The sequence below is a fragment of the Leopardus geoffroyi genome, chromosome C1 (genome assembly GCF_018350155.1).
Source record: "Leopardus geoffroyi isolate Oge1 chromosome C1, O.geoffroyi_Oge1_pat1.0, whole genome shotgun sequence".
NCBI classification, from domain to species: domain Eukaryota; kingdom Metazoa; phylum Chordata; class Mammalia; order Carnivora; family Felidae; genus Leopardus; species Leopardus geoffroyi.
Window position 1 is genome coordinate 80,671,302 of NC_059328.1, and position 22,846 is coordinate 80,694,147.

The 22,846-nt window shown below is 42.0% G+C and overlaps 1 protein-coding gene across 21 annotated transcripts in view; it reads left to right on the forward strand.

Moving 5' to 3' along the window:
• The window catches only part of SLC44A3 (solute carrier family 44 member 3), a 328,287-nt gene that overhangs the window by 293,713 nt on the left and 11,728 nt on the right, over positions 1-22,846 (forward strand). For 19 of the 21 annotated variants that reach the window (XR_006712487.1, XR_006712475.1, XR_006712476.1 and 16 more), the window contains 3 exons: positions 14,158-14,331; positions 19,206-19,343; positions 21,874-22,110. Coding sequence is in view for 2 of the 21 variants with exons in the window: in XM_045478356.1 (XP_045334312.1) it covers positions 14,158-14,331; positions 19,206-19,343; positions 21,874-22,110 (549 nt within the window). In the remaining 19 variants the exon portion in view is untranslated. The remainder of the gene's footprint in view (positions 1-14,157; positions 14,332-19,205; positions 19,344-21,873; positions 22,111-22,846) is intronic. The other 2 variants (XR_006712491.1, XM_045478357.1) reach the window with 2 other exon arrangements.

Consider the following 22,846-nt stretch of genomic DNA (forward strand, 5'->3'; position numbering starts at 1 on the left):
GCACTAATGACTTGCTGGAGGCAGTCGAACTAGGAGTGGTGCTGCCAGTCCCCACGGTCCAGAATAATGCCCAGGTTTCCCTCTCACGAAGGGTGACGGTGATGGAAATCAACATTCACATCCAAACCCATGATCAGACCACCAGAAAGGACTGTAGCCTGAAGTTAAGGACACATGCCCTGCACAGCAATGCATTTGGCCCCTCTTTTCCTTACCTAGAACTCATTTTCTGGCTCTTCACACCCATTTTCAGCAGTCCAGGGCCACTGTGTCACTTCCTACCAAGGGCAGCTGGGACTTTTTCCAACAACACTGGTTCAAAGGGCATCAGACCCAAGGAATTACCATGTGCTTCACTGTAAGTCTCTTTTCACAAGTCAGAGCAACCATGAAGCAACCCCTTAATGTCCTTCGTACCTTCTCATCATGGCATGCTCTAACCACACTCAGGAAATATGCTGAGGGAGATGGCCCGTGTTTTTAACTTTGGTTTATGAAAATTACCTTTGAAGTTAGCAAAATGCAGTTTCCTCATAAGTAAGCAGGTGACACATGAAAATACTGCTCTGAACAGCACCTGATATGGGGCTGTGGCAGCTGCAGACAGACTACGTTCTTCTCATCCGCAAGCTTGTGTCTGCTGCGGGTGCCACGCTTGCTGGGCCACCAAGGCTGGGCCTGCCATCATCTGTGATTCAGGGCCAGGAGTGGGGCTGAGTTGGGGAAGGCAGTTCAGAATGGAAGATGGAACTTAGTTCTCAGCATTACCCTAAGTGCTTAAGAAATGTAAACGTTATTTAACCCATCCTGTAGGTGACGGGGATTAAGGAGCACATTTGTTGTGATGAGCACCGGCTGTTCTAAGGAAGTGTAGAATCACTATATTGTACACCTGAAACTAATATTACATTGTATATTAACTGGGATTTAAATAAAATTTTTAAAAAATGTAAGATGATAGATTAAGTTTCAACATTTCCCAAATTCATTTAGCATGGGAAATGAAATTAATCCATGAAGTAGCTCCTACCCCAAATCTAATCTTCCCCATGATGGAAAGCAGGTTTCTTCATGTCATTTCTCTCTCAGACTGCTTCTGGAACAGCTATTGTCAAAGGGCTCGGACCGCCCACCTCGGAACTTGTGCCTTCCCCTCCATACCCTTCTAAGCAAGACCGTGACTGTGAGGACATTCCTCTCCTGTCATCCCCCAGTGTTCCTTGTCCTAGACATTGAGACTAGTTTGGGAGGAAGGAGTGATTGGTGGCCAGGGACTAAAGGATGTATTTGTAGACAACAACCTGAAAGATGCGCATCATAGTGGTTGAGGAAATAAAGGCCCCTTCGATGCCCCAGTCACTGATTCATGTTCTGCTGCAGGCTGCAATCTGACAGTGCTTTGGGCCCCCCGACTTCCGTGTGTCATCCTTGCCTGACTTCATATGGGTGTGAATCTCAATCACAAAGTCAGGTGTGTAGAAAATACTGTATCGTGTCTCTTAACCTAATTTCTGACTTGAGCTCCATTATACTGGACTGGAAGTAAATTTCAGCTGTTACTCTTGGGCTATCCCCCCATGGGCTTTTAGGAGATTTCAGGTGTCCCAAGTATTAGTACACATGGGTTGCCCTTAGACATCCACCTTTCCTCTTCATGACATCCCATCTTCAGGCTTTGTTTTGGGGAGCAGGAATCTTTTGCAAGTCTCCTCATGGTCCTGTCTGCCTGGATGCGTAGTGGTCAGATAACCAACCTTCCTGCTTTGTGTGAGACAGTTCAGGTTTTAGCCCTGAAAGCCTGTGTCTCTGGAAGCCCTTCGCTCCTGGCAAACCCAGACCCTAGGAGTGAGCACTTCCCGTTAGAGTCTTGCCTCTTCTCCATGCTCTGCTGAGAAAAAGGAGACCTACTGTCCCGGGTCAGGACCCACAGATCTCTTTTCCCTCTTTCCTTCAGCCCAGGGGAGTCTCATCTTCTAATCTAAGGGTGGAAGAAGACCTACACGCTCACCTATGGCTCCGAGACGTTTAGTTCATATCGAGAATCCCCTTCCTTCACCTTCTCCACTGGTAGGTAAGAGCTAAAGAGCTTAAAATTTTGGAAAGCAAAAGCTAGTAAGAGTTGCCAACTGGGTGTCCTCATGCCCCCAGCCCTCAATTGCCCCCTAATCTCACGTAAGGGAATGAGTGCACAGCCTGAGTCCTCCTGGAGTGGGGGACGTGGAGAAGAGGAAAAGGAGAAAGTACACAGGGAAAAGAAACAGGCCAAGAGAGCAGAGGAAGAGGAAGCCGCCACACCTGTATTTGCGGTCGCTGGACACTCCTTCCATTTACAGTGTCATCTCTATAGATGGTTGAGGAGCAAGGTCTGAAACTAGAAGGGGAAACAAGGGATCTGGGTTCAGTTTGCTTCCTTATCTAGGTGGGGCTAGACGGTTCCTAAAAGTTTTGGCAGGTGGATCCAGGCTTTGACAGTTCGTCGAGTGGGTTCCTCTTCACCCTCCTTTTGCCTTTTACAGAAAGCCTCAGTTGGCGTCGGGCTGGGGCAGGGCAGGGAGGAGCATTTCTATACTTGCATTCATCTGGGCAGTGAGACAGCTGAAGCCAAATGCCTTCATCAGGACGCATCTCAGTGGGGGCAGGGAAAGGCACTCGGGGTCTGTCTGCTGTGCCCGTGTCTTGCCTCCATCAAGGTGGCAACAAAGAAGCTTGGTGAGGTCCCAAGAACACGAGGCTGCTGACCTGGCTCAGTGCCCTGCCCCTAGCCCCGACCTTGTCTGTGGATGGAAGGGTGATTGAATACGAGGGTCTGAACTTTCTCAGTACCAGCCCTGGCTTCATGCCGCCCTCACACAGCTTTTAGCATCTGCTAAGACTAGCAGGGAGGCAATAAAGAAAGCAGAAATTCCGGCTCAAAAGAGCTACCCTTTCTCATTAGAGCTGCACTAACCAACACCTCAGGCGGACTTCCAGGGAAACTGCTTTCTGAGAAGTGGCCATGGACAGAGGATGCTAATGTGGAAGGGCTGATAGTCTTTCGAAGCTTCAGAAGGAAAAGATCTGTAATTACAGTCAGTGTCTTTAAGTAAATGCATTTTTCTTAAGAGTTTTTGTGCTGCAAGCTGGGCCGAGCTATGGTACAAACCAGTAATCATTCTCTGCAAGCAGTGACCTTTCCATTGAGCACCAGGCTCTTTGTCACTAGGCCTTTCCATGCAGGTCAGTCTTTGCCTTAGCAGCCCCAAGCCCACCAAAAACGTGTTCGTGAAGGGACAGACACTTGACTTAAAATCATCTGCCCAAACCATGCAGTATATGAAAACATGTAAACATTCCCATTTCCGCACTCTGTGTCCTCTTGGCGTTTCCACGGTCCTGCGCTTCAGATCAGAGATGCGTGACATTCTTTTATGGTTCTAGAGAACCAGTCTTCTAAAGTCTATAGATAATAGCCATTTATTGAGTTTTTACGGTATGCCAGGCACCATGGTAGACATTCTACATGCAGTCTGACTTTATCCTCTCGGGGATGCTCTGTATCAGGTGGTGTTACCCTCTTTGTACAAACGAGAGAGCTGAGGCCTACCCAGAGGTTGAAGAGCTTATCTAGGGTGATGGCACTACGATGTGGTGATCCGTAGGACTGCAGTTCTGTACCTTAGTGGCTTCATGGTGCTGCCTGGAGTTGCTTGTCAAGGAGAAGGGTAAAGGGGAGAGGAAACCAGTGGTCTCCACTAAAAGGGACAGCCCATCTATTTAATCTCTATCTAGTAAAGCCTGAAGTCAAAAAAACAGAACAAGCATTTCCCATTTCATGGATCCACAAGTTGCATCTTGCCTTATGGAAGATCAAGCCTCCCTTCTGCCTTAGTCATTCCCTCCACTGAATATGCACGGGTCAAAGAAGATAAATGGACAGGAGAGCCCTTTGTGATGGTCAAGGGCATATTGGACCAAGGCAGCACTTCCTTCAAAGCTCTGTATCCTGGACACGCCTCATCAATTTTAATGAAATTGTTGTTCTGGTGGGTTTGCTTTGCAGAGTGCCAATGACAGGTCAGGTTCAGCAAGATGCGGGTGCCTGATTTGGCTTTTTCTGGATTTGTGGGAAGAAGGGGCATTGCCTGTGAAGACCTAATCCATGTTTGTCACCTATATCTGGTCACTTGACCTGTTGAGATTTCCATTTCCTCATCAGTAAAATAAGAGGATGTTCCTGGGTGATGTCTGGGGTGCCTTTTAATCCTAACATTCTACCGAAAGAACAAAGGTAACAAACATCTGAGTTTGGGTTTTGTGTGAGGAAATATTATTTAGAAAACATTCTTGGGTTGCCAAAAGCAAACCTTTATCATTCAACAAACATTAGCTTCACAGAGAGAGTTGGGTCTCTGGAAGAGCATCTGAGCAGAAGGAACAGCATTAGAGGGATCCAGAGGGGCCCTGCAGACACTGTAAAGAATAACAATGAAACTCACTAAAATCAGGAGGTGGGACAAAGTGTGCAGGGGACTCTCATCTTCCTTTTTTTTTTTTTTTTTTTTAGAAATTACTCTCTGGGGAGTCAGAATCTCCTTTAAACCTCTATCTTTATTCTTTTTTTTTTAAGTATTGAAGTCTGGTTGGCACATGGTGTTATGTTAGTTTCAGGTGTACCCCATAGTGATTGCACAGCTCTGTGGTATCCTGTGCTCCCACAAGTGCAATTACTTTCTGACACCACACACCCTATTAAAGTACCATTGACTCTATTCCCTATGCTGTGCCTTTCATCCCCATGACTTACTCATTCCCTAACTGAAGTCTGTGTCTCCCACTCCCCCTCACCCATTTTGCCCCCCTCCCCCTCTGGCAACCATCAGTTCTCTGTATTTTTGGGTCTGTTTCTGCTCTTTGTTTTGTTTTTTAGATTCCATATATAAGTGAAATCATATGCATTTCTTTGTTTGACTTATTTCACTCAGCATAATACCCTCTAGGTCCATCCATGTCACAAATGGAAAAGATTGCATTATTTTTTTTTTTTTATAACTGAGTAACATTTCATGATGTATATATGCTACACCTCCTTTACCCATTTATCTGTTGATGAACACTTGGATTGCTTCCGTATCTTGGCTATTATAAATAATGCTGCAGTAAACATAGGGTAGTGTTTTCATCTTCTTTAGGTGAATATGTAATAGTGGAATAACTGGATAATGTGGTATTTCTGTTTTTGATTTTTTGAGAAACCTTCATACTGTTTTCCACAGTGGCTGCACAAATTTATGTTCCTTCCCACCACCAGTACACAAGGGTTCTTTTTTCTTCACATCCTTGCCAATACTTATTTCTTGTCTTTTTGATTCCAGCCATTCTGACAGGGGTGAGGTGATACCTCATTGTGGTTTTGATTTGTATTTCCCTGATGACAAGTGTTGTTGAGCATCTTTTCACGTGTCTGTTGGCCATCTGGATGTCTTTGGAAAAATGTGTATTCAGGTCCTCTGCCCATTTTTTAATTGAGTGATTTGGTTTTTTGTGTGTGTTGACTTAGTATAAGTTCTTTATATATTTTGAATACTAACCCCCTACTAGATATAGCATTTGCAAATATCTTCTCCCATTCAGTAGGTTTCCTTTTGTTGTTGATACTTTCCTTTGCTGTGCAAAAGCTTTTTATTTTTCGTGTAGTCTCAATAGATTATGTTTGCTTTTTGTTTCCCTTACCTTCAGAGACATGTCTAGAAACATGTTGCCAAGGCCGATGTCAAAGAGATTACTGCCTCTTTCTGCTAGGAGTTTTATGGTTTCAGGTCTCACATTTAGGTCTTTAATCCATTTTGAGTTTAGCTTTGTGTGTAAGAAAATGCTACAGTTTCACTCTTTTGCACAGAACTCTCTAGTTTTCCCAGCGCCATTTATTGAAGAATCTGTCTTTTCCCAGGTAAATATTGTTGCCTCCTTTGTTGTAGATGAATTGACCATATAAGTGTGGGTTATTTCTGGGCTCTCTGTTCTATCCATGTGTCTATTTTGTGCCGTACCATACTGATTTTATTATTATAGCTTTGTAGTGTATATTGAAATCTAGAATTGTGATACCTCCAGCTTTGTTCTTTCTCAAGATTGCTTTGGCTATTTGGGGTCTCTTGTGGTTCCACGGACATTTTAGTATTATATGTTCTAGTTCTGTGAAAAATATTATTGGTATTTTAGTAGGGATTGTATTGAATTTGTAGATCGCTTTGGGCAGTATGGACATTTTAACAATATTGATTCTTCCATTCCATGGTTGTGGTATGTCTTTCCATTTGTTTCTGTGTCTACAGTTTTTTTCATCAGTGTTTTATAATTTTCTAAAATCAGGTCTTTCACTTCCTCACCTAAGTTTATTCTTAGATATTTTATTTATTTTGGTACAAGTGTAAATGGAATTGTTTTCTTAATTTCTCTTTCTGCTACTTTGTTATTAGCATATAGAAATGAAACAGATTTCTATATATTAATTTTGTATCCTGAAACTTTACTGAATTTATTTATTCTACTAGTTTTTTGGTGGAGTCTTTTAAAGGCTTTCTGTGTACAGTATTATGTCATCTGCAAACAGTGACAGTTTACTTCTTCCTTACTAATTTGGATGCCTTTTCTTTTTCTTGTCTGTTTGCTGTCACTAGGACTTACTTCCAGTCCTTTGTGGTTTGTTCCCCAGTACTTTATAGAAAGAAGTGGTAAGAGTGGACATCCCTGTCTTGTTCCTGATTTTAGAGGGGAAGCTGTCAGTTTTTCACCATCAAGTATGCTACTAGCTGTGGGTTTTCATATATGGCTTTTATTAGGTTGAGGTATATTCCCTCTAAACCCATTTTCTTTTTTGTTGTTGTTGTTGTTTTAAATTTTTTTTTAATTTTTTAATATGAAATGTATTGTCAAATTGGTTTCCATACAACACCCAGAGCTCATCCCAACAGGTGCCCTCCTCCATGCCCATCACCCACTTTCCCCTCCTTTCCACCCCCCATCAGCCCTCAGTCTATTCTCAGTTTTTAAGAGTCTCTTATGGTCTAAACCCATTTTAGATGAGAGTTTTTATCATGAACAAATGTTGAATTTTGTCAAATACTTTTTCTGCACCTATTGAGATGATCATGTTTTTTTTTAATCTTGATGTTGTTAATGTAGTGTATGATATTGATTGATTTGTGGATATTTGAACCATCCTTATAACCCTGGAATAAACCCCACTTGGTTGTGATAAATGATCCTTTTAAGTATTGTTGAATGCAGTTTGCTATTATTTTGTTGATCATTTTTTGTTCAACAGGGATCTTGGCCTGTGGTTTTCTTTTTGTGTGTGGTGTCTTTGTCTGGTTTTGGTATCAGGGTAATGCTGGCCTCATAGGACTTATCTGAGAGCTTTCCTTCCTCTTATTTTTTGGAACACTTTGAGAAGAATTGGTATTAACTCATCTTTAAATGTTTGGTGGAATTCACCGTGATTCCATCTGGTCCTGGATTTTTGTTTGTTGGTGGTTTTTGATTAGCAATTCAATTGTGTTACTATTAATTGATCTTTTCAGATCTTCTGGTTTTTCCCTGATTCACTTTTGGAAGATTGCATGTTTCTAGGAATTTATCCATTTCTTCTAGGTTGTCTAATTTGTTGGTTTGTAATTTTTCATGGTAGTCTCTTAAAACCCTTTGTATTTCTGTGGCGTCAGCTCTTTTATTTCTGATTTTATCTATTTGGGTCATCTTTTTTTCATGATGAGTCTGGCTAAAAGTTTATCAATTTTGTTTATCTTTTCAAAGAACCAGCTCTTGGTTTCATTGGTCTTTTCTATTTTTTTAAATCTCTATTTTATTTGATATGATGTTTATTATTTCCTTTCTTCTACTAACTTTGGGTTTTGTTCTTTTTCTAGTTCCTTTAGAACTAGAACCTGTAAGGTTTGGTTGGGGTTTTTTTTGAGATTTTTCTTGTTTCTTGAGGTCGGCCTATATCACTATGAACTTCCCTGTTAGAACTGTTACTGATGTATCCCAGAGATTTTGGACTGTTGTGTTTTCATTTTTATTTGTCTTTACATATTTTTAATGTTTTGGGGTGGGGTTTTTTGTTTGCTTTGTTTTTTGTTTTTGTTTTGTTTTATTTTGTTTTTTTGAGAGAAAGAGGCAGAACACAAGCTGCAGAGGGGCAGAGAGAGAGGGAGACAGAATCTGAAGCAGGCTCCAGGCTCTGAGGTGTTAGCACAGAAACTGACACAGGTCTCGAACTCCCAAACTGCTAGATTATAGCCTGAGCTGAAGTTGGACGCTTCACCAACTGAGCCACCCAGGCACCCCGTCTTAATATATTTTTAAATTTCCTCTTTGACTTCTTCATTGACTCATTGGTTGTTTAGTAGCATGTTGTTTAGCCTCCATGTGTTTGTGTTTTTTCCAGTTTTTTCTTGTAATTGATTTCTAATTTCATACTGTTGTGGTCCAAAAAGATGCATGATATGATTTCAGTCTTTTTAAATCTGTTGAGATTGGTTTGGTGGCCTAACGTGTGATCTGTCCTGGAGAATGTTCCACGTATACTTGAAAAGAATATGTATTCTGTTGGTTTTGGATGGAATGTTCTGTATATATCTCTTAAGTCCATCTGGTTTACTGTGTCAATCACACTGTTTCCTTAATGATTTTCTGCCTGAATATCTATCCACTGATGTAAGTGGGGCGTTAAAGTCACTACTATTATCGTATTACTGTCAGTTTCTCCCTTTATGTCTATTAATATCTGCTTTATATGTCTAGGTGCTCCGACATTGAATACATAGATAGTCATGATTGTTAAATCCTCCTGTTGGATTGATCCCTTTATCATCATGTAATGCCCTTTTTCATTTCTTGTTACAGCCCGTGTTTTAAAGTCTATTTTGTCTGATACAAGTATTGCTATCCTAGTTTTTTTTTTTTTTTTTTCCTCTTCCATTTGCATGGCAGATCTTTTCCTATCCTTTCACTTTGAGTCTGTATGTGTCTAGGTCTGAAGTGAGTCTCTTGTAGGCAGTACATAGATAAGTCTTAGTTTTTAATCCATTGTGCCACCCTATGACTTTTGATTAGAACAATTAGACCACTTACACTTAAACAATTTGTTGACTTATTGCCATTTTGTTGTTTTTGTAGTTCTTCTCTGTTTCTTTTTCTCTGACTCTCGTTATGATTGATGACTTTCTTTAGTGTTACGTGTGGTTTTCTTTCTCTTTATTTTGTGTGTATCTATTATAGGGTTTGCAGTTACCATGAAGTTCATATATAATATCCTAAGTATAAAGCAGTCTATACTAAGTTGATGGTCCCTTAAGTTCAAACACATTCTAAAAGAACTTTTTTTTTTACTCCTCCCCAATATTTTATGTATATGTTGTCCTATTTTACATCTTTTTGTTTTGTGAGTCCTCTTACTAATTTCTTTAGGTATAATTGATTTTACTACTTTTGTCTTGTAACTTTCATGTTAGCTTTATAAATGATTGCTCTACTCCATTTACTATATGTTTGCTTTTTTAAAAAGTGTTCATTTCAAGAGAGAAAAAACTGAGTGGGGGAAGGGCAGAGAGAGAGAGGGAGAGAGAATCCCAAGCAGGCTCCATACTCAGGGTAGAGCCAGACATGGGGCTTGATCTCACAATTGTAAGATCATGGGGGCACCTGGGTGGCTTAGTTGGTTGAGCTTCCAACTTTGGCTCAGGTCATGATCTCACAGCCTGTGAGTTCAAGCCCCGCGTCAGGCTCTGTGCTGACAGCTCAGAGCCTGGAGCCTGCTTTGGATTCTGTGTCTCCCTCTCTCTCTGACCTTCCCCCGTTCATGCTTTGTCTCTCTGTGTCTCAAAAATAACTAAACATTAAAAAAAATAAAAAACAAAAAAACAAAAACCAATTGTAAGATCATGACCTGAGCTGAAACAAGAGTCAGACACTTAACCGACTGAGCCATCCAGATGCCCCTGTTTGTTTTTACCAGTGAAACTTTTTCCTTTTGTAACTGTCTTACTTCTAGCTATGGCCTTTTGTTCTCCACTTAAAGGAGTTCCTTCAATGTTTCTTGTAAGGCCAGTTGTGTGGTGATTAACTCATTTAACTTTCTTTGTCTGGAAAACTCTCTATTTCTCCTTCACTTTTGAATGATAACCTTGCTGAGTAGAGTATTCTTGGTTGTAAGTTTTTTTCCTTCCAGCTCTTTGAATATATCATGCCACTCCCTTCTAGCATGCATAGTTTTTGCTAAACATCAATGGATAGTCTTATGGGTTTCTCTTGTGTGTTACTAATTGCTTCTCTATTGCTGTTTTTAAAATTTTCTCTTTATCCTTAACTTTTGACAATTATGTGTCATGGTGTGGATCTCCCTGGGTTCCTCTTGTTTGGAACTCTCTGTGCTTCCTGGATGTTTGTTTTCTACCCCAGGTTAGGGAAGTAGTCAGCCATTATATCTTCAAATAAGTTTTCTGCCCCTTTCTATCTCTTGTCTCCTTCTGGGACCCCTATAATGTTTATTTACTTGAAGTTGTCCAAGAGATCCCTTAGTCTGTCCTCATTTTTAATATTCTTTTTCCTTTTTGCTATTCAGGTTGGACGCCTCCCACTCTAATCTGTCTTCCAGATCACTGACCATTCTTCCATATCATCTAATCTACTGTTGATACCCTCTAGTGTGTTTTTTACTTCAGTTATCATATTTTTCAACTCTGATTGGTTCTTTTTTATGTTTTCCATCTTTTTGTTGAAGTTTTTACTGAGTTCTTCCACTCTTCTCTCCAGTCTGGTGAGCGTCTTTATGACCATTACTTTGAACTCTTTATCAGGTAGATTGATTATCTCCATTTTATTTAGTTCTTTTTCTGAGTTTTTTTTTTTTTTCCTTTCATTTGGAGCATGTTCGTCTGTCTCCTCAGTTTGCTTGACTTTCTATTTGTGTTTCTATGAATTAGGCAGAACAGCTACTTCTCCTAAACTTGAAAGAATGGTCTTGTGTATGGTGATCCCCTGGGGTGAAAGACCACCCATCTTTCACCACCAGTGTTGCCTAAACTTAAGATACAGTGTTAAATAAACAAATAAAACCAGTAAGTGATCTTTTAACATTTTTTTTCTTTTAACATTTTTAATGCTGAGTTTAGAAAGAGTGTTTTAGAAACCTAAGGCTAATTTATGAAGATACATTTGCCTAAAATTCAAATATTCCTTTAGTTCCAGTTTAGTTTCATTTTCTTCTGGTGAAGTGAAATTAACATTAGTATTTTTATTTAAAATAACATAGGGAAGGGTGCCTGATTGGCTCAGTCAGAGGAGCATGTGACTCTTGATCTCAGGGTTGTGAGTTTGAACCCCATGTTGAGCATGGAGATTACTTAAAAATAAAATCTTTAGGGGTGCCTGGGTGGCTCAGTCAGTTAAGCATCTGATTTCAGCTCAGGTCATGATCTCACAGTTTGTGGGTTCAAACCCTGCATCAGGTTCTGTGCTGACAGAACAGAGCCTGGAGCTTGCTTTGGATTCTTTGTCTCCTTCTTTGTCTGCCCCTCCGCTGCTCGTTTGCTCTCTCTCTCGCTCTCTTGCTGTCTCTCTGTCTTTCTCGCTCTCTCAAATAAACATTAAAAAAATTAAAATCTTTAAAAATAAATAAACAAATAGAAATAAAATAACACATAGAGTGTTCCATTTTATAACATATGTTTGCCCATCCACTCTTCCTTCCTTTTGTCTGGTATACTTGCAGAGAAATGTTGGGGTACGGTCCACATGATGTTAGCAATTGTTATTTCTGAGGAGTGGGACCAGAGTGATTGCCTTGCTTTCTTTTTAAAAAAAAAATTTTAATATTTGTTTATTTTTGAGAGAGAGACACACAGAGTGTGAGCAAGGAAGGGGCAGAGAGAGAGAGGGAGACACAGAATCCGAAGCAGGCTCCAGGCTCTGAGCTGTCAGTACAGAGCCTGACATGGGGCTCGAACCCACGAACCGTGCAATCATGATCTGAGCTGAAGTCGGACGCTTAACCGACTGAGCCACCCAGGCGCCCCTCCTTGCTTTGTCTCTCTGTTGCTTAATTTTTTAATAATGGGCATAGAATAATAAAGCCATTATTCTAAAAATGAGCAAAGAGCAAATAAATTTAAAAAGAACAAACCAGACAGCACTGCCGTGGCTCTACAGGCAGCACAGCTCTCAGCATAGGTACGGTCCTTTTTCCATCCACCTCCCACCTGGCCCCCACCCTGGAGGAGACTGGCAGATTTCCCCTGCTCACCATCTCATTGGGCTTTTGCAGCTAGTGACTACTGAACTCCTGAATGGCTCTGAAGGGTGGCTGCAAGGCCCTGGAAGGCCCAGAGGCTATTTGTGTGTACACCCCACTGGGCATGCGTTCCTGCCAAAAACAGAGCTCAAGATGAAACTGGCTTGGGATGCTTCCTGCAAGTTTTACTGTAATCCCAAGGAAGGATGCTTGGATGTATGGGGATGTATCTGGGCTCAGGTTTCACTGTATTTCTTTTAGTTTTGAGCGAAGTGTGAATACCAGGGTTATTTATTCACCATCTAGTCTCTCAGGTTTGTTTTAGTAGTTCTTGTTGAATTTTGAGTTGATAAATATCAGAACTTTATGAGGAAGGCATGCCAGAAATATATATGGCTATTCATGGCATGTTGTTTGCCACATGCCTTCCTGCCTATGCGGAGGGAAACTCTGTTTACTTTTTTGAAGAGTCAGTAGAACCTCAGGTTCACATCTTCTCCAGTAAAAGAAGGAACCACTTCAGTTTAGTGGGGGGACAAACGGCTGCCCTTAGCTGAGGAAGGACACAGGGCTGAACTGTGCTGGCTTCAGTTTTGACTTAAGGAGCAAAAATGTTCCTTCTGCCAAAGGTGCGATTAACGTTCTTGGACAACTCTCAGAGTAAATTACGGAGGTAACCCAGCTTTTCTGTCACCTAAAAGTATACTTCATTCTCTTTCATTTTTCTTCAGTGATTACCATTTTCTATAAAAGGGGGATAATAATACCCGTGGTGATGATTTCAGTGAATGGTCATAAACCGATGAGATTACATAACATGATAATAGGAGGGTGACTCATCCACTACAAAGTAGAGGGCAAACATAAAGCATTTTTAACACAGAACTTAAGAGCAGGCAGGCGCCTTTTACAAGCTGTAGAACAGGACAACTGAGAAGTGACATTACTTGGTGGCGGCCACGAGGCCAGTCTTTGGAGGCAATGTGATTGGAACCCAGCCTCTTTCCACTGAGCCTTCCTGCCCCATCCTTACCCCTTCTTCACGATACATCTCATGAGAGCACCACTTTGTTATTTGGAGACTTCTGGAAGGAAAAGCACAAAGAACAGCTCACAGTAAATGTTTTCCTGAATGAGTCAGAGATCTACTACGTGGGAGTGATGCAACATGGGTTGCATGTGCAAGCCCCAGGGGTGTGCTGCCTCACCTCTCTGTGCTGTAGTTTCCTCAACAACCTTATCATCCAGCTGGGGTTTGCAGACGAGTAAATGAGGTAATGCATTCAGGGGAATATAGAATAAGAACAGGGGTTGGCACATTGTGTGTACTCCATGAATACTTGCCATTATTACTATTTATTATTATTATTAATTTGCACACAGAAGTTTCACTTGTGTGAAACTTTGCCTGCTGACAGCAAAAGAAAGAAAGAAAGAAAAAGACCGCAGAAACGAATTAGGAAACTGCCATCAGGACTATGGCAAACCATTTGGGATATATTGCTAAGGTGCGTCTTGATGTGGGGTGCAGGGGAGCCGAGAACCTTGGGAAGAATCCTACAAGTATTACGATTCCTAATAATCTTGTTTCCTCCGCAGAGAAGGGCTCCTTTTCACTGGGCCTGGCCCCTGGCTTGTGACTGCTAATGGTACCAGCGTGCTCAGTGGATGGATGATTGCACCGTATTTATGCATAATTTAAGCAGAGCCCAGTAGACACTGTGGAGGTGCTTAGGGCTCCCCAAAGGCTTAGGTGAGAGGAGGTACGGGGCTTGGTAGCTAAATAGGAGACAGTGATAAGGGGAGAGCTGCCCTGGGAGAGCTTCCAGAAGCACAGGCTGAAAATGACAGGACTCCTAAAACTTCCTGTCTCTTCCCTTGCTCCACAGGATGGAATTTCAGCCTCACTGAGGTCCAGCTCAGGACTCCTCCAGACCCATTTCCCACCACAATCTCTTCTGGGCACTTTGGTCTCATTCACTGCTTCCTGCTGCTGCCTCAGCCCCTGCCTATCCCAGTTTTCTGCAGGGAACAGTCAACTTCACCAGCTATGCGCCACTTCTGTGAGCTCTTCCTCGCTGCTCCCCTCCCGCCTGCTCCTTCCTCCCCGCCACCCCCAGCCTGTGCTTCTCCTCCATGTTGCTTTCACATTCGTTCCTGAGTTAGAATTCATTGTTCACCAGTCCTCACTGCCATGCAGGACGTTCCTTGTCTGTGTCCTTCCCCACACCCTCCCCACCTGCTTGTGACAGTCCTTGAAAGCTGGAAAGCTAATCAAACCACATCTAGAGGGAGTCTCTAATCCCAGGCAAGGGAGTGAGAAATGGAGATGTAATATTGAGGCGCTCCCATCGTCGAGTTGGAAATCTTTCTTTTCCGTTTGATTTCAAGACGCAGAAGTATCCACTTGTTTGGTGGCACTAAAGAAACGTGCACACTTAATGTTGTCTGGTAACAAATTAGGAGCCTGAAACCACTACCTCTTGTCTTGCTTAAAGATTAGCCTTCTGGGGCGCCTGGGTGGCTCAGTCGGTTAAGCATCCGACTTCAGCTCAGGTCACGATCTAACAGTCTGTGAGTTCGAGCCCCGCGTCGGGCTCTGTGCTGACAGCTCAGAGCCTGGAGCCTGCTTCAGATTCTGTGTCTCCCTCTCTCTCTGCCCCCCCCCCCCCACTCATGCTCTGTCTCTCTCTGTCTCGAAAATAAATAAACGTTAAAAAAAAATTACAATAAAGATTAGCCTTCGGGATCTCCTGATTAACACTCACAACCAACAAAACATGTTAGCCCAGTCCTTATTATATCCAGTCCTTTCCACACATTGTTAGGGTCTGCAAATTGGCTTAGCTCGTTCACCCCAAGTTCCGTCAGCCCAGGCAAATACAAATGCTCTGAGCGAGGACTCACCACCTCGAACATTTAGGGCAGTCCATCTTCCAGCTGCCTGACAAGGAAGCAGCATCTACTGAGAGTAAATATAAATTAGCTAATGCTGACTGCAGGAATTTTCAGTCCATATCCTGTGTCTCGAGTGATGCTTCCCTCCTCCAGCTATTCATTCAGACATTAATTCTAGGTCTCTCTGTTGCACTCAGGGTTGAACCTTGTGGTAAAATACTAGTGGTGTAGCAACTGCAGGAAGGCATATCTAATTTCCCCGTCAGAGTGGTTTTAATGCTCTCTTTCAGTGGGCATGAAACATGAAAGAAAAGATCAATGGTTATAGGCCCCCAAAAATCTGCAGAGTCAACACATGTGCGAGAAATTACCATTTTAACCTTGAATCATTTTAGCCAAGAAGCAGAATCTATTTTTACTGCTTATGACCAGTAGTGCTGAACTGACCATGGGGTGTTGATCTGAAGGGAAAGGAAGGCCTCGTGAAAACTATAGTCCCCGGTGTAAATTGGGAAGTAGACGGAGAACCCCAGTTTAGAGGCCGGAAGTGGTGGGGTGGTGAGCTGGGGACAGAGCCTCACGGCAAAGAAAGACCCGGCTGGGCCCTGGAATGTGGTCTGGGAAGCCAGGCCTGCCCTTCCTGGATCTCTGAGAGTGCGAGGGATCAAAGCCCAGGGATAAAGAAACCCTGGGCCCTTTCCACACCTCCTCAGGGCTGAAAGAGAGGCCTGTGTTTCCCAGTTGTAAATGAGGTCATCCTTGGTGAGGTCTGGATGATAATAGCTCCCCTTTGCTACGAGCTTTCTGTGCGAGCTAGGTGCTTTGCTGACTGCTTTATAGGGAATATGTTCTTTAATCCTCCCGACGCCCCCTTGCAGTAGGTACCATAACTCACTTATAGATGAGGAAATGGAAGTCGGAGAGAGGTTAAATCACTTGCCCAAGACTGACAGCCGGTGGGTGGCAGAACTGGGATTTGAACCCAGAGATTGCCTGGCTTACCTTAACCACCATGCTTTTAAATAGCACTTTGTCCTAATGAAAACTGATTGTGTAATGTCCGGAAAGTTAGAATTAGAAAAAACAAAAAAAAAATTTACCAGGGGATCTGGAGAAATGCCCTTGATCTTGGTTTCTGGTCTCTAAAAGAAGAGTTATGTTATTCTTTATCCATCTACCGTACAAAAGTATTGAAAATGGATAATGAGTTGGTCATCAGGGCTCATAGAATCTTAGATGACTGAAGATGCTAAGCAAAGAGCAAATGCATTTCCACCTCCCTACTCAAAACTTAAGTCCCCAAACTCGGGCTGGCTTTAGTTTAGTTTTGTGGGATTTTTTTTTAATATTTATTTATTTTGAGAGAGAGAGGGCATGCCTGTGCATGCATGTGTGCAAGGGCACAAGCAGGGGCATAAGTGTGGGAAGGGACAGAAAGAAAGGAGGGGAGAGAATCCTAAGCAGGCTCCACACTGTCAGCACAGAGCCCAGCATGGGGCTTGATGCCATAAACCATGAGATCATGACCTGAGCTGAAATCAAGAGTCAGACACAACCAACTGAGCCACCCAGGTGCCCCTGGGGTCAGCTTTCTGCAACAACCAGTTTGGGATTTTAAAAGCAAATTTTATGTTCCATCCAAGTCAGAAACCAAAAGTTCTTTGTGGAACACCATTAAGCTGTTTCTACAGGGAAGTCATCTGACATCTGACTGAGAATATTCCCTCTGAGGCAAGCAGGGTATGCTTTGGGGGGAGGTGGGTACCCAGCCTTTTGTCTTTGAAAACCAGACTTTGATCTCCAGTTGGCCTTGGTCAAGAGGGAGTTTGGTAAATTCTACCCCTTTATTCTCCGTGTCCTCTGTCACTTACTCTGATTAAGAGCTGTACCACTGGGAGATGGGTTACTGCAATAGACTCCAAATTGGTTTCCCTACAGTGTTTTTGAATGGGCGTAGGAAAAGATTAATTTGTATATCAAGAGATAAAAAAAACTTTCATCTTTTTCCTAAGCTGAAAGAAATGACAAAACCCCAACAGGTAGTATTATGGTGTATTTTTCCAAGGAAGTTACAAGTTCTTAGTTGTAAACTGCAGTGCAAATAGCATTTTTAAAGGTTTCAAGGGAAATATAAGAAATAGATGGTTTTGAAATTATCATATGGTCATAAGAAGAAGGTATTTTGGAAAAAGGATCCAGGAAATCTTCTCTTGTGAACATAAACACCACAAACACATACACTTGTCCTTTTTGATTTAGTTATCTCGTTTTTGAAATTTATCCTTAAGAAATTATCCAAAATCCATTGGGCACCTGGGTGGTTCAGTTGGTTAAGCATCCCATTCAGTTGGTTGAGCTCGGGTCATGATCTCACAGTTTGTGAGTTCGAGCCCTGCATCAGGCTCTGTGCTGACAGCTCAGAGCCTGGAGCCTGCTTCCTGATTTTGTGTCTCCCTCTCCCTCTGCCCCTCCCCTGCTCACGCTGTCTCTCTGTCTCTCTCTGTCTCTTTCTCAAAAATACATAAACATTAAAAAAAATGATCCAAAATCCAGAAATTAAGATGTCCATTGCATAGTTTTTATAATAGCAAAATATTTAAAATAGTCTATATATGCCCTGTCTACACACACACACACACACACACCTGACAGAATGTGTATTTATTAAAAATTAAAATTATAAAAGCCATGGAGCAACAAGAAAATGCTCATGATATAAAGGAAGAAGATATGTAAAGTGATACTGTGCCACGAAAATTATATATTTTTTCATTTCTAGGATTTCTATTTGATTTGCTTTTGACTCTGTCTCTTCACTTTTCATACCAAGCTCTTCCTTCCTTATGGTCACTATTCTTTCCATTGTCTTAGCACCTTTATTTATTTTTTATTTTTTTTAAGATTTTATTTTTAAAGTAGCCCCCTGGGTGGCTCAGTCAGTTAAGCATCTGACTACGGCTCAAGTCATGATCTCACGGTTCGTGGGTTTGAGCCCCGTGTCGGGCTCTGTGCTGACAGCTCAGAGCCTGGAGCCTGCTTCTGATTCTGTGTCTCCCTCTCTCTCTGCCCCTCCCCTGCTCACACTCTGTGTCTTTCTCTCTCTCTCTGTCAAAAAATAAACACAAAAAAAGGAAAAAAATATTTTGTTTTTAAAGTAATCTCTACACCAAACGTGGGGCCCAAATTTACAACTTCGAGATCAAGAATTGCATGCTCTCATGCTCTACCAACTGAGCCAGCCAGGTGCCCCCCAACCCCATTGTCTTAGCATCTTAAACGCACTTTCTTGAATATTTCAGATTTTTTTCAGGGTACAGATTCTCTTGTTTGTTGTGGTGTTCTTTTCCTTGGGCCATCTGAAGCATTTTCCTATGAGCATTACTTCACTGTCTTCAAGGGTGGTTGTCTGTGGGACTCCATCATTCCCTGGCCTACGAGGATGTGGTTTTGCTTGGCCCCTGCCTAGACTCTAGTAATTTCAATGGCCCCAGGCAGATAGTGTATTTCTGTACCACTTTCCCGGGATAGTTGGTTGAGTCTGAATTTATGCTGAGAGTTCAGTTCCCTAACAAGGGCCTGAATATTGTCTTTTACCCCTAAGGGATTAAGTTTCCAGCCCCAACCTCTAAAGCCTTTACTGATTTCCTGCCCGTTGAGCCTGTGGGTTCATGTCTCATTAATTGCTAGGGTCTGCTTTGTTTCTAGCACCTAAACTTCCTTCTCTGCCCTCAAACTCTGCCGTTCATTAAAAAAGTTTCTGCTTTACCTATCATTTCCAGGCTTGTAGAGCGATGTCCCATCCACACCGTATTGACCAGAAATACTTATTTTTCCATTTACTGCAACTATGTGAAAACATATGTGCATATAACCAGAGACCAGAAGGTGACTTTGAAACTGAAATGATTTATTATGGGTAGAGATGGTGGGTTTATAGCAACCATTTTTCTCTATTTTGCAACTATTCTGTATTGTCATGATATTGTCTCTAAAACAATATAAGAAGCATCATCTTTTTCACCATTGTCTTTTGTTTCAGAATGCATATGCTGCAACTGCCATTAATGGGACAGATTTTTGTACATCAGCAAAAGATGCGCTCAAACTCTTATCCAAGAATTCAAGTCATTTCACATCTGTTAACTGCTTTGGAGACTTCATAATTTTTTTAGGAAAGGTGAGATGTCCTCACTAGAATAATAAATAGAGAAACTTGGGATCCAGACGTTAAGCCACAGAGCTAGACTTGAAAGAGAACGAACGTTTCTTGAGTGCTTGCTCTATAGTGGATGCTGTGCCTTATTCTCTCATTTAATCCTTAGTCCTGTGAGGTAGCTTATTTTGCAGATGGGAAAACTAAGGCTTAATAACTTGTCCAGGATCGCACAATGGGTAGAGTCAGGATTTGCATCCTAACCCTTCTCTCTCAGCAATGTTCAGTTCTCTAGACCATTCTGGCTCCCACTTTTTCATAGCTAAAATGAAAATGCTACTAGCCTCATTAAATGGATATATTTTGGGGGGCTTTTGTCATAAAACATATGGAAATAGTACTGAAACCTAATGAAATGTCTGGATTATTTAAAGGCATTAAGTCCATAAATACAAAGGCAGGTTGTTAACGTCCCAAGTGGAGCCAGAGGTACATTTCCACTGTCATCTGAATAGCATTTTTCAAGGAATTGTGGGTAGTCTTTTTTTTTTTTTTTAATTTTTTTTTTCAACATTTATTTATTTTTGGGACAGAGAGAGACAGAGCATGAACGGGGGAGGGGCAGAGAGAGAGGGAGACACAGAATCAGAAACAGGCTCCAGGCTCTGAGCCATCAGCCCAGAGCCCGACGCGGGGCTCGAACTCAGGACCGCAAGATCGTGACCTGGCTGAAGTCGGACGCTTAACCGACTGCGCCACCCAGGCGCCCCGAATTGTGGGTAGTCTTATGTGCAGTGCAGTGAACGAGCATCTTAGAGCTCCATCTCAAGTGTAAAGGACAAGGCCTGAACTTGGGGTCTTTAACAACTCCAGACCTCAGGCTGGACCAAAGATAACACGTGTCCTTTCTAGGTTAACTAAAATATGGATGCAACTGGTATGATAGCCTCTAACTGACCATGCTTCAAGCTGAAGGTTCTTTACACTGGACCACATAGTGTGTCCCTTTGCTTGTGATTGTCACCCATGGGGCCTAATTCTGCACACCTGTTTGTCTGATCCCACTTCCACGTGATTGCCTGCCCTTCGAATCCCTGACCCCAGACCTCCTGACCTTCCTGCCACGTCTGTGCTATTCCAAGCTAGACATCCTGGCTCCTTCTAACCATTCCTTCTCAAGGATGTGAATGCTGAGGCCTTCAGTGGTGCCCCAAAGTGAACAAGATCTTGGTCTCCACTTGTGACCCGGCCACAGCCAAATGTGAGGACTCCTGGCTCATTTAGCATTTTGTGCCTCCGTGGTGTTTGGTAAATGTCTCTGGTGTATTAAGTAACAAGTTATAACATGCACGGATTTCACAGGTGTGTGTGTTAGTTGCACATATATTTTAAGGCTCAGATGGGCCCCCAGAGATTTTTCATGCAACGGTAGCTCAAACTGATTATGCCTTTCAAGACAGCCTAAATATCTAAGTTGCAGTTGTTTTTAAATGGATAATATTGCCTATGTTAGTTTGGTAAGATGGTTCTCTAATAACTGCTTCCAAAAATTTTAGAATGAGGTTTCATCTTTATAACAGAATTATCTTTTATTTTAGGTAATAATTCATTTTCCTATATTTCCCATAAGGAACATGTAATTGCTAATAAGCTTCTAGTGAGCATGTAACAACCAGTGATTCTTTGTTTTTGAATGAAGTCCCATTCAGACATTCATGTCCGTCTTTGTGGGTATCCGAGGGCAACGGGGATTCCAGATGGACTCCATACTCCATTTTATTTGTTTAAGAATTAGGTATAAAATTTTTTTTAAAAAATATAAAAAGGAACATCATGGTCTGTAATCATGTTGCTGGAAATATAATTACATATGGCAAAAGCCTGGATTAATCCTATTATCTCCCCACACCAGCACTGGAAAGCCCTTCCAGTAATCCCTAGGGTAAAAACAATCACATATTAAATTACAGTATATCCACCCAGTGGATTGTTGCACTGTTATTTAAAAATGGCACTTATTAAAAAGTATTAAATGAAGGCACGCCCGGGTGGCTTAGTTGGTTGAGCGTCCAACTCTTGATTTTGGTTCAGGTCATGATCTCACAGTTCGTGAGATTGAGCCCTGAGTCAGGATTCTCTCTCCCTCTGTCTCTCTGCCTCTGACCAGCCTGTGTGCACACACACGCACACACGCTCTCAAAATCAATCAACAACAACAAAAGTATTAAATGAAGATGCTTATGGGAGTGGCACGTGAAAAAACTAAAAAGTTTCAGCTATCATTACATCTATATAAATACAAAAACTAGGCACAGATAAAAAATGTAAATACATCTACTCTCTTATCCTTACTGTGAATTAACTGGGTGGTCTTGTGGTATCATAGCTCCTTTTTTTCTTAATTTCATTGGACCACATTTTCTGACAAGTCTTCTTTACAACAGGGCACCCACATATGCATGTATATGAAACTACTACTTGTAAATGACAGAAAGCATTTCTCAAATATTCTGGCCAATTTATAAAGGTTCTCAGCGAAGTCTTGTTTTACCAGGTGTTGGTGATGTGTCTCACTGTTTTTGGAGGACTGATGGCATTTAACTACAACCGTGCCCTCCAGGTGTGGGCAGTCCCTCTGCTGCTGGTTGCTTTTTTTGCCTACTTTGTAGCCCATAGTTTCTTATCTGTGTTTGAAACTGTGCTGGATGCACTCTTCCTGTGTTTTGCTGTTGATCTGGAAACAAATGATGGATCGTCGGAAAAGCCCTACTTTATGGACCAAGAGTTTTTGGTAAGCAGACATCTCACTTTCTGCTGTAGTCTCTATCCTCAAAATCTCAAAAAGTGTTCAAGACTCACACGTAAAGGAGGCTTGTACCTGGCCTCGTTTGTTCTTCCAGAGGGCTCTGTGTGCTTCTGCCACTGGCCTGAATGTCTAGAGTGAGATTTGGGTTCTGTTTTCTGAGGCTGAACCCACTTCCCTTATTGGAAACTCTCCCTGGAGAGAAGTGAAGCTGAACAATTAATACGGACCAGATGACCTTGGGCAGGTGTTCTGGACAGAGCAGTCCAAGTCCCTTTGGTGCTGTTGGCCGGGTCCGGCTTTTTGGGTGGTCTGGAGGTTTAACGGTTGATCTTTCTCTAAAGCATTTTTGCCTCCTCAAGCGTCATAACAGACCCTTTGTGTTTTAGGGGGTGCACACATCACCATCTGTGCCAGTATTGACAGATCTGAGGTTCTCAGGCCTTTTATTAACTGAGGCCCCACCGATGCAGGAAAAGCCACACCCTGTCAAGTCCCTTACAGCTTCTATCTGGAAATAACACGCAGCTGTTTCCAACACAGTCGTTGCTTATTTGTCTTATCAGGAGTAGACAGGGATATTTTAACAACTGAATGAAGTCTCTTGGTTGTCTGGGTCAAGTGAGTTTTAGTACTTTTATTCTGTTGTCATAAAACCTAGGTGTTAAAGCCCATTTGCTCTATTTAAGATTTTATTTATGTTTAAACTATGTAGTGTTTATTT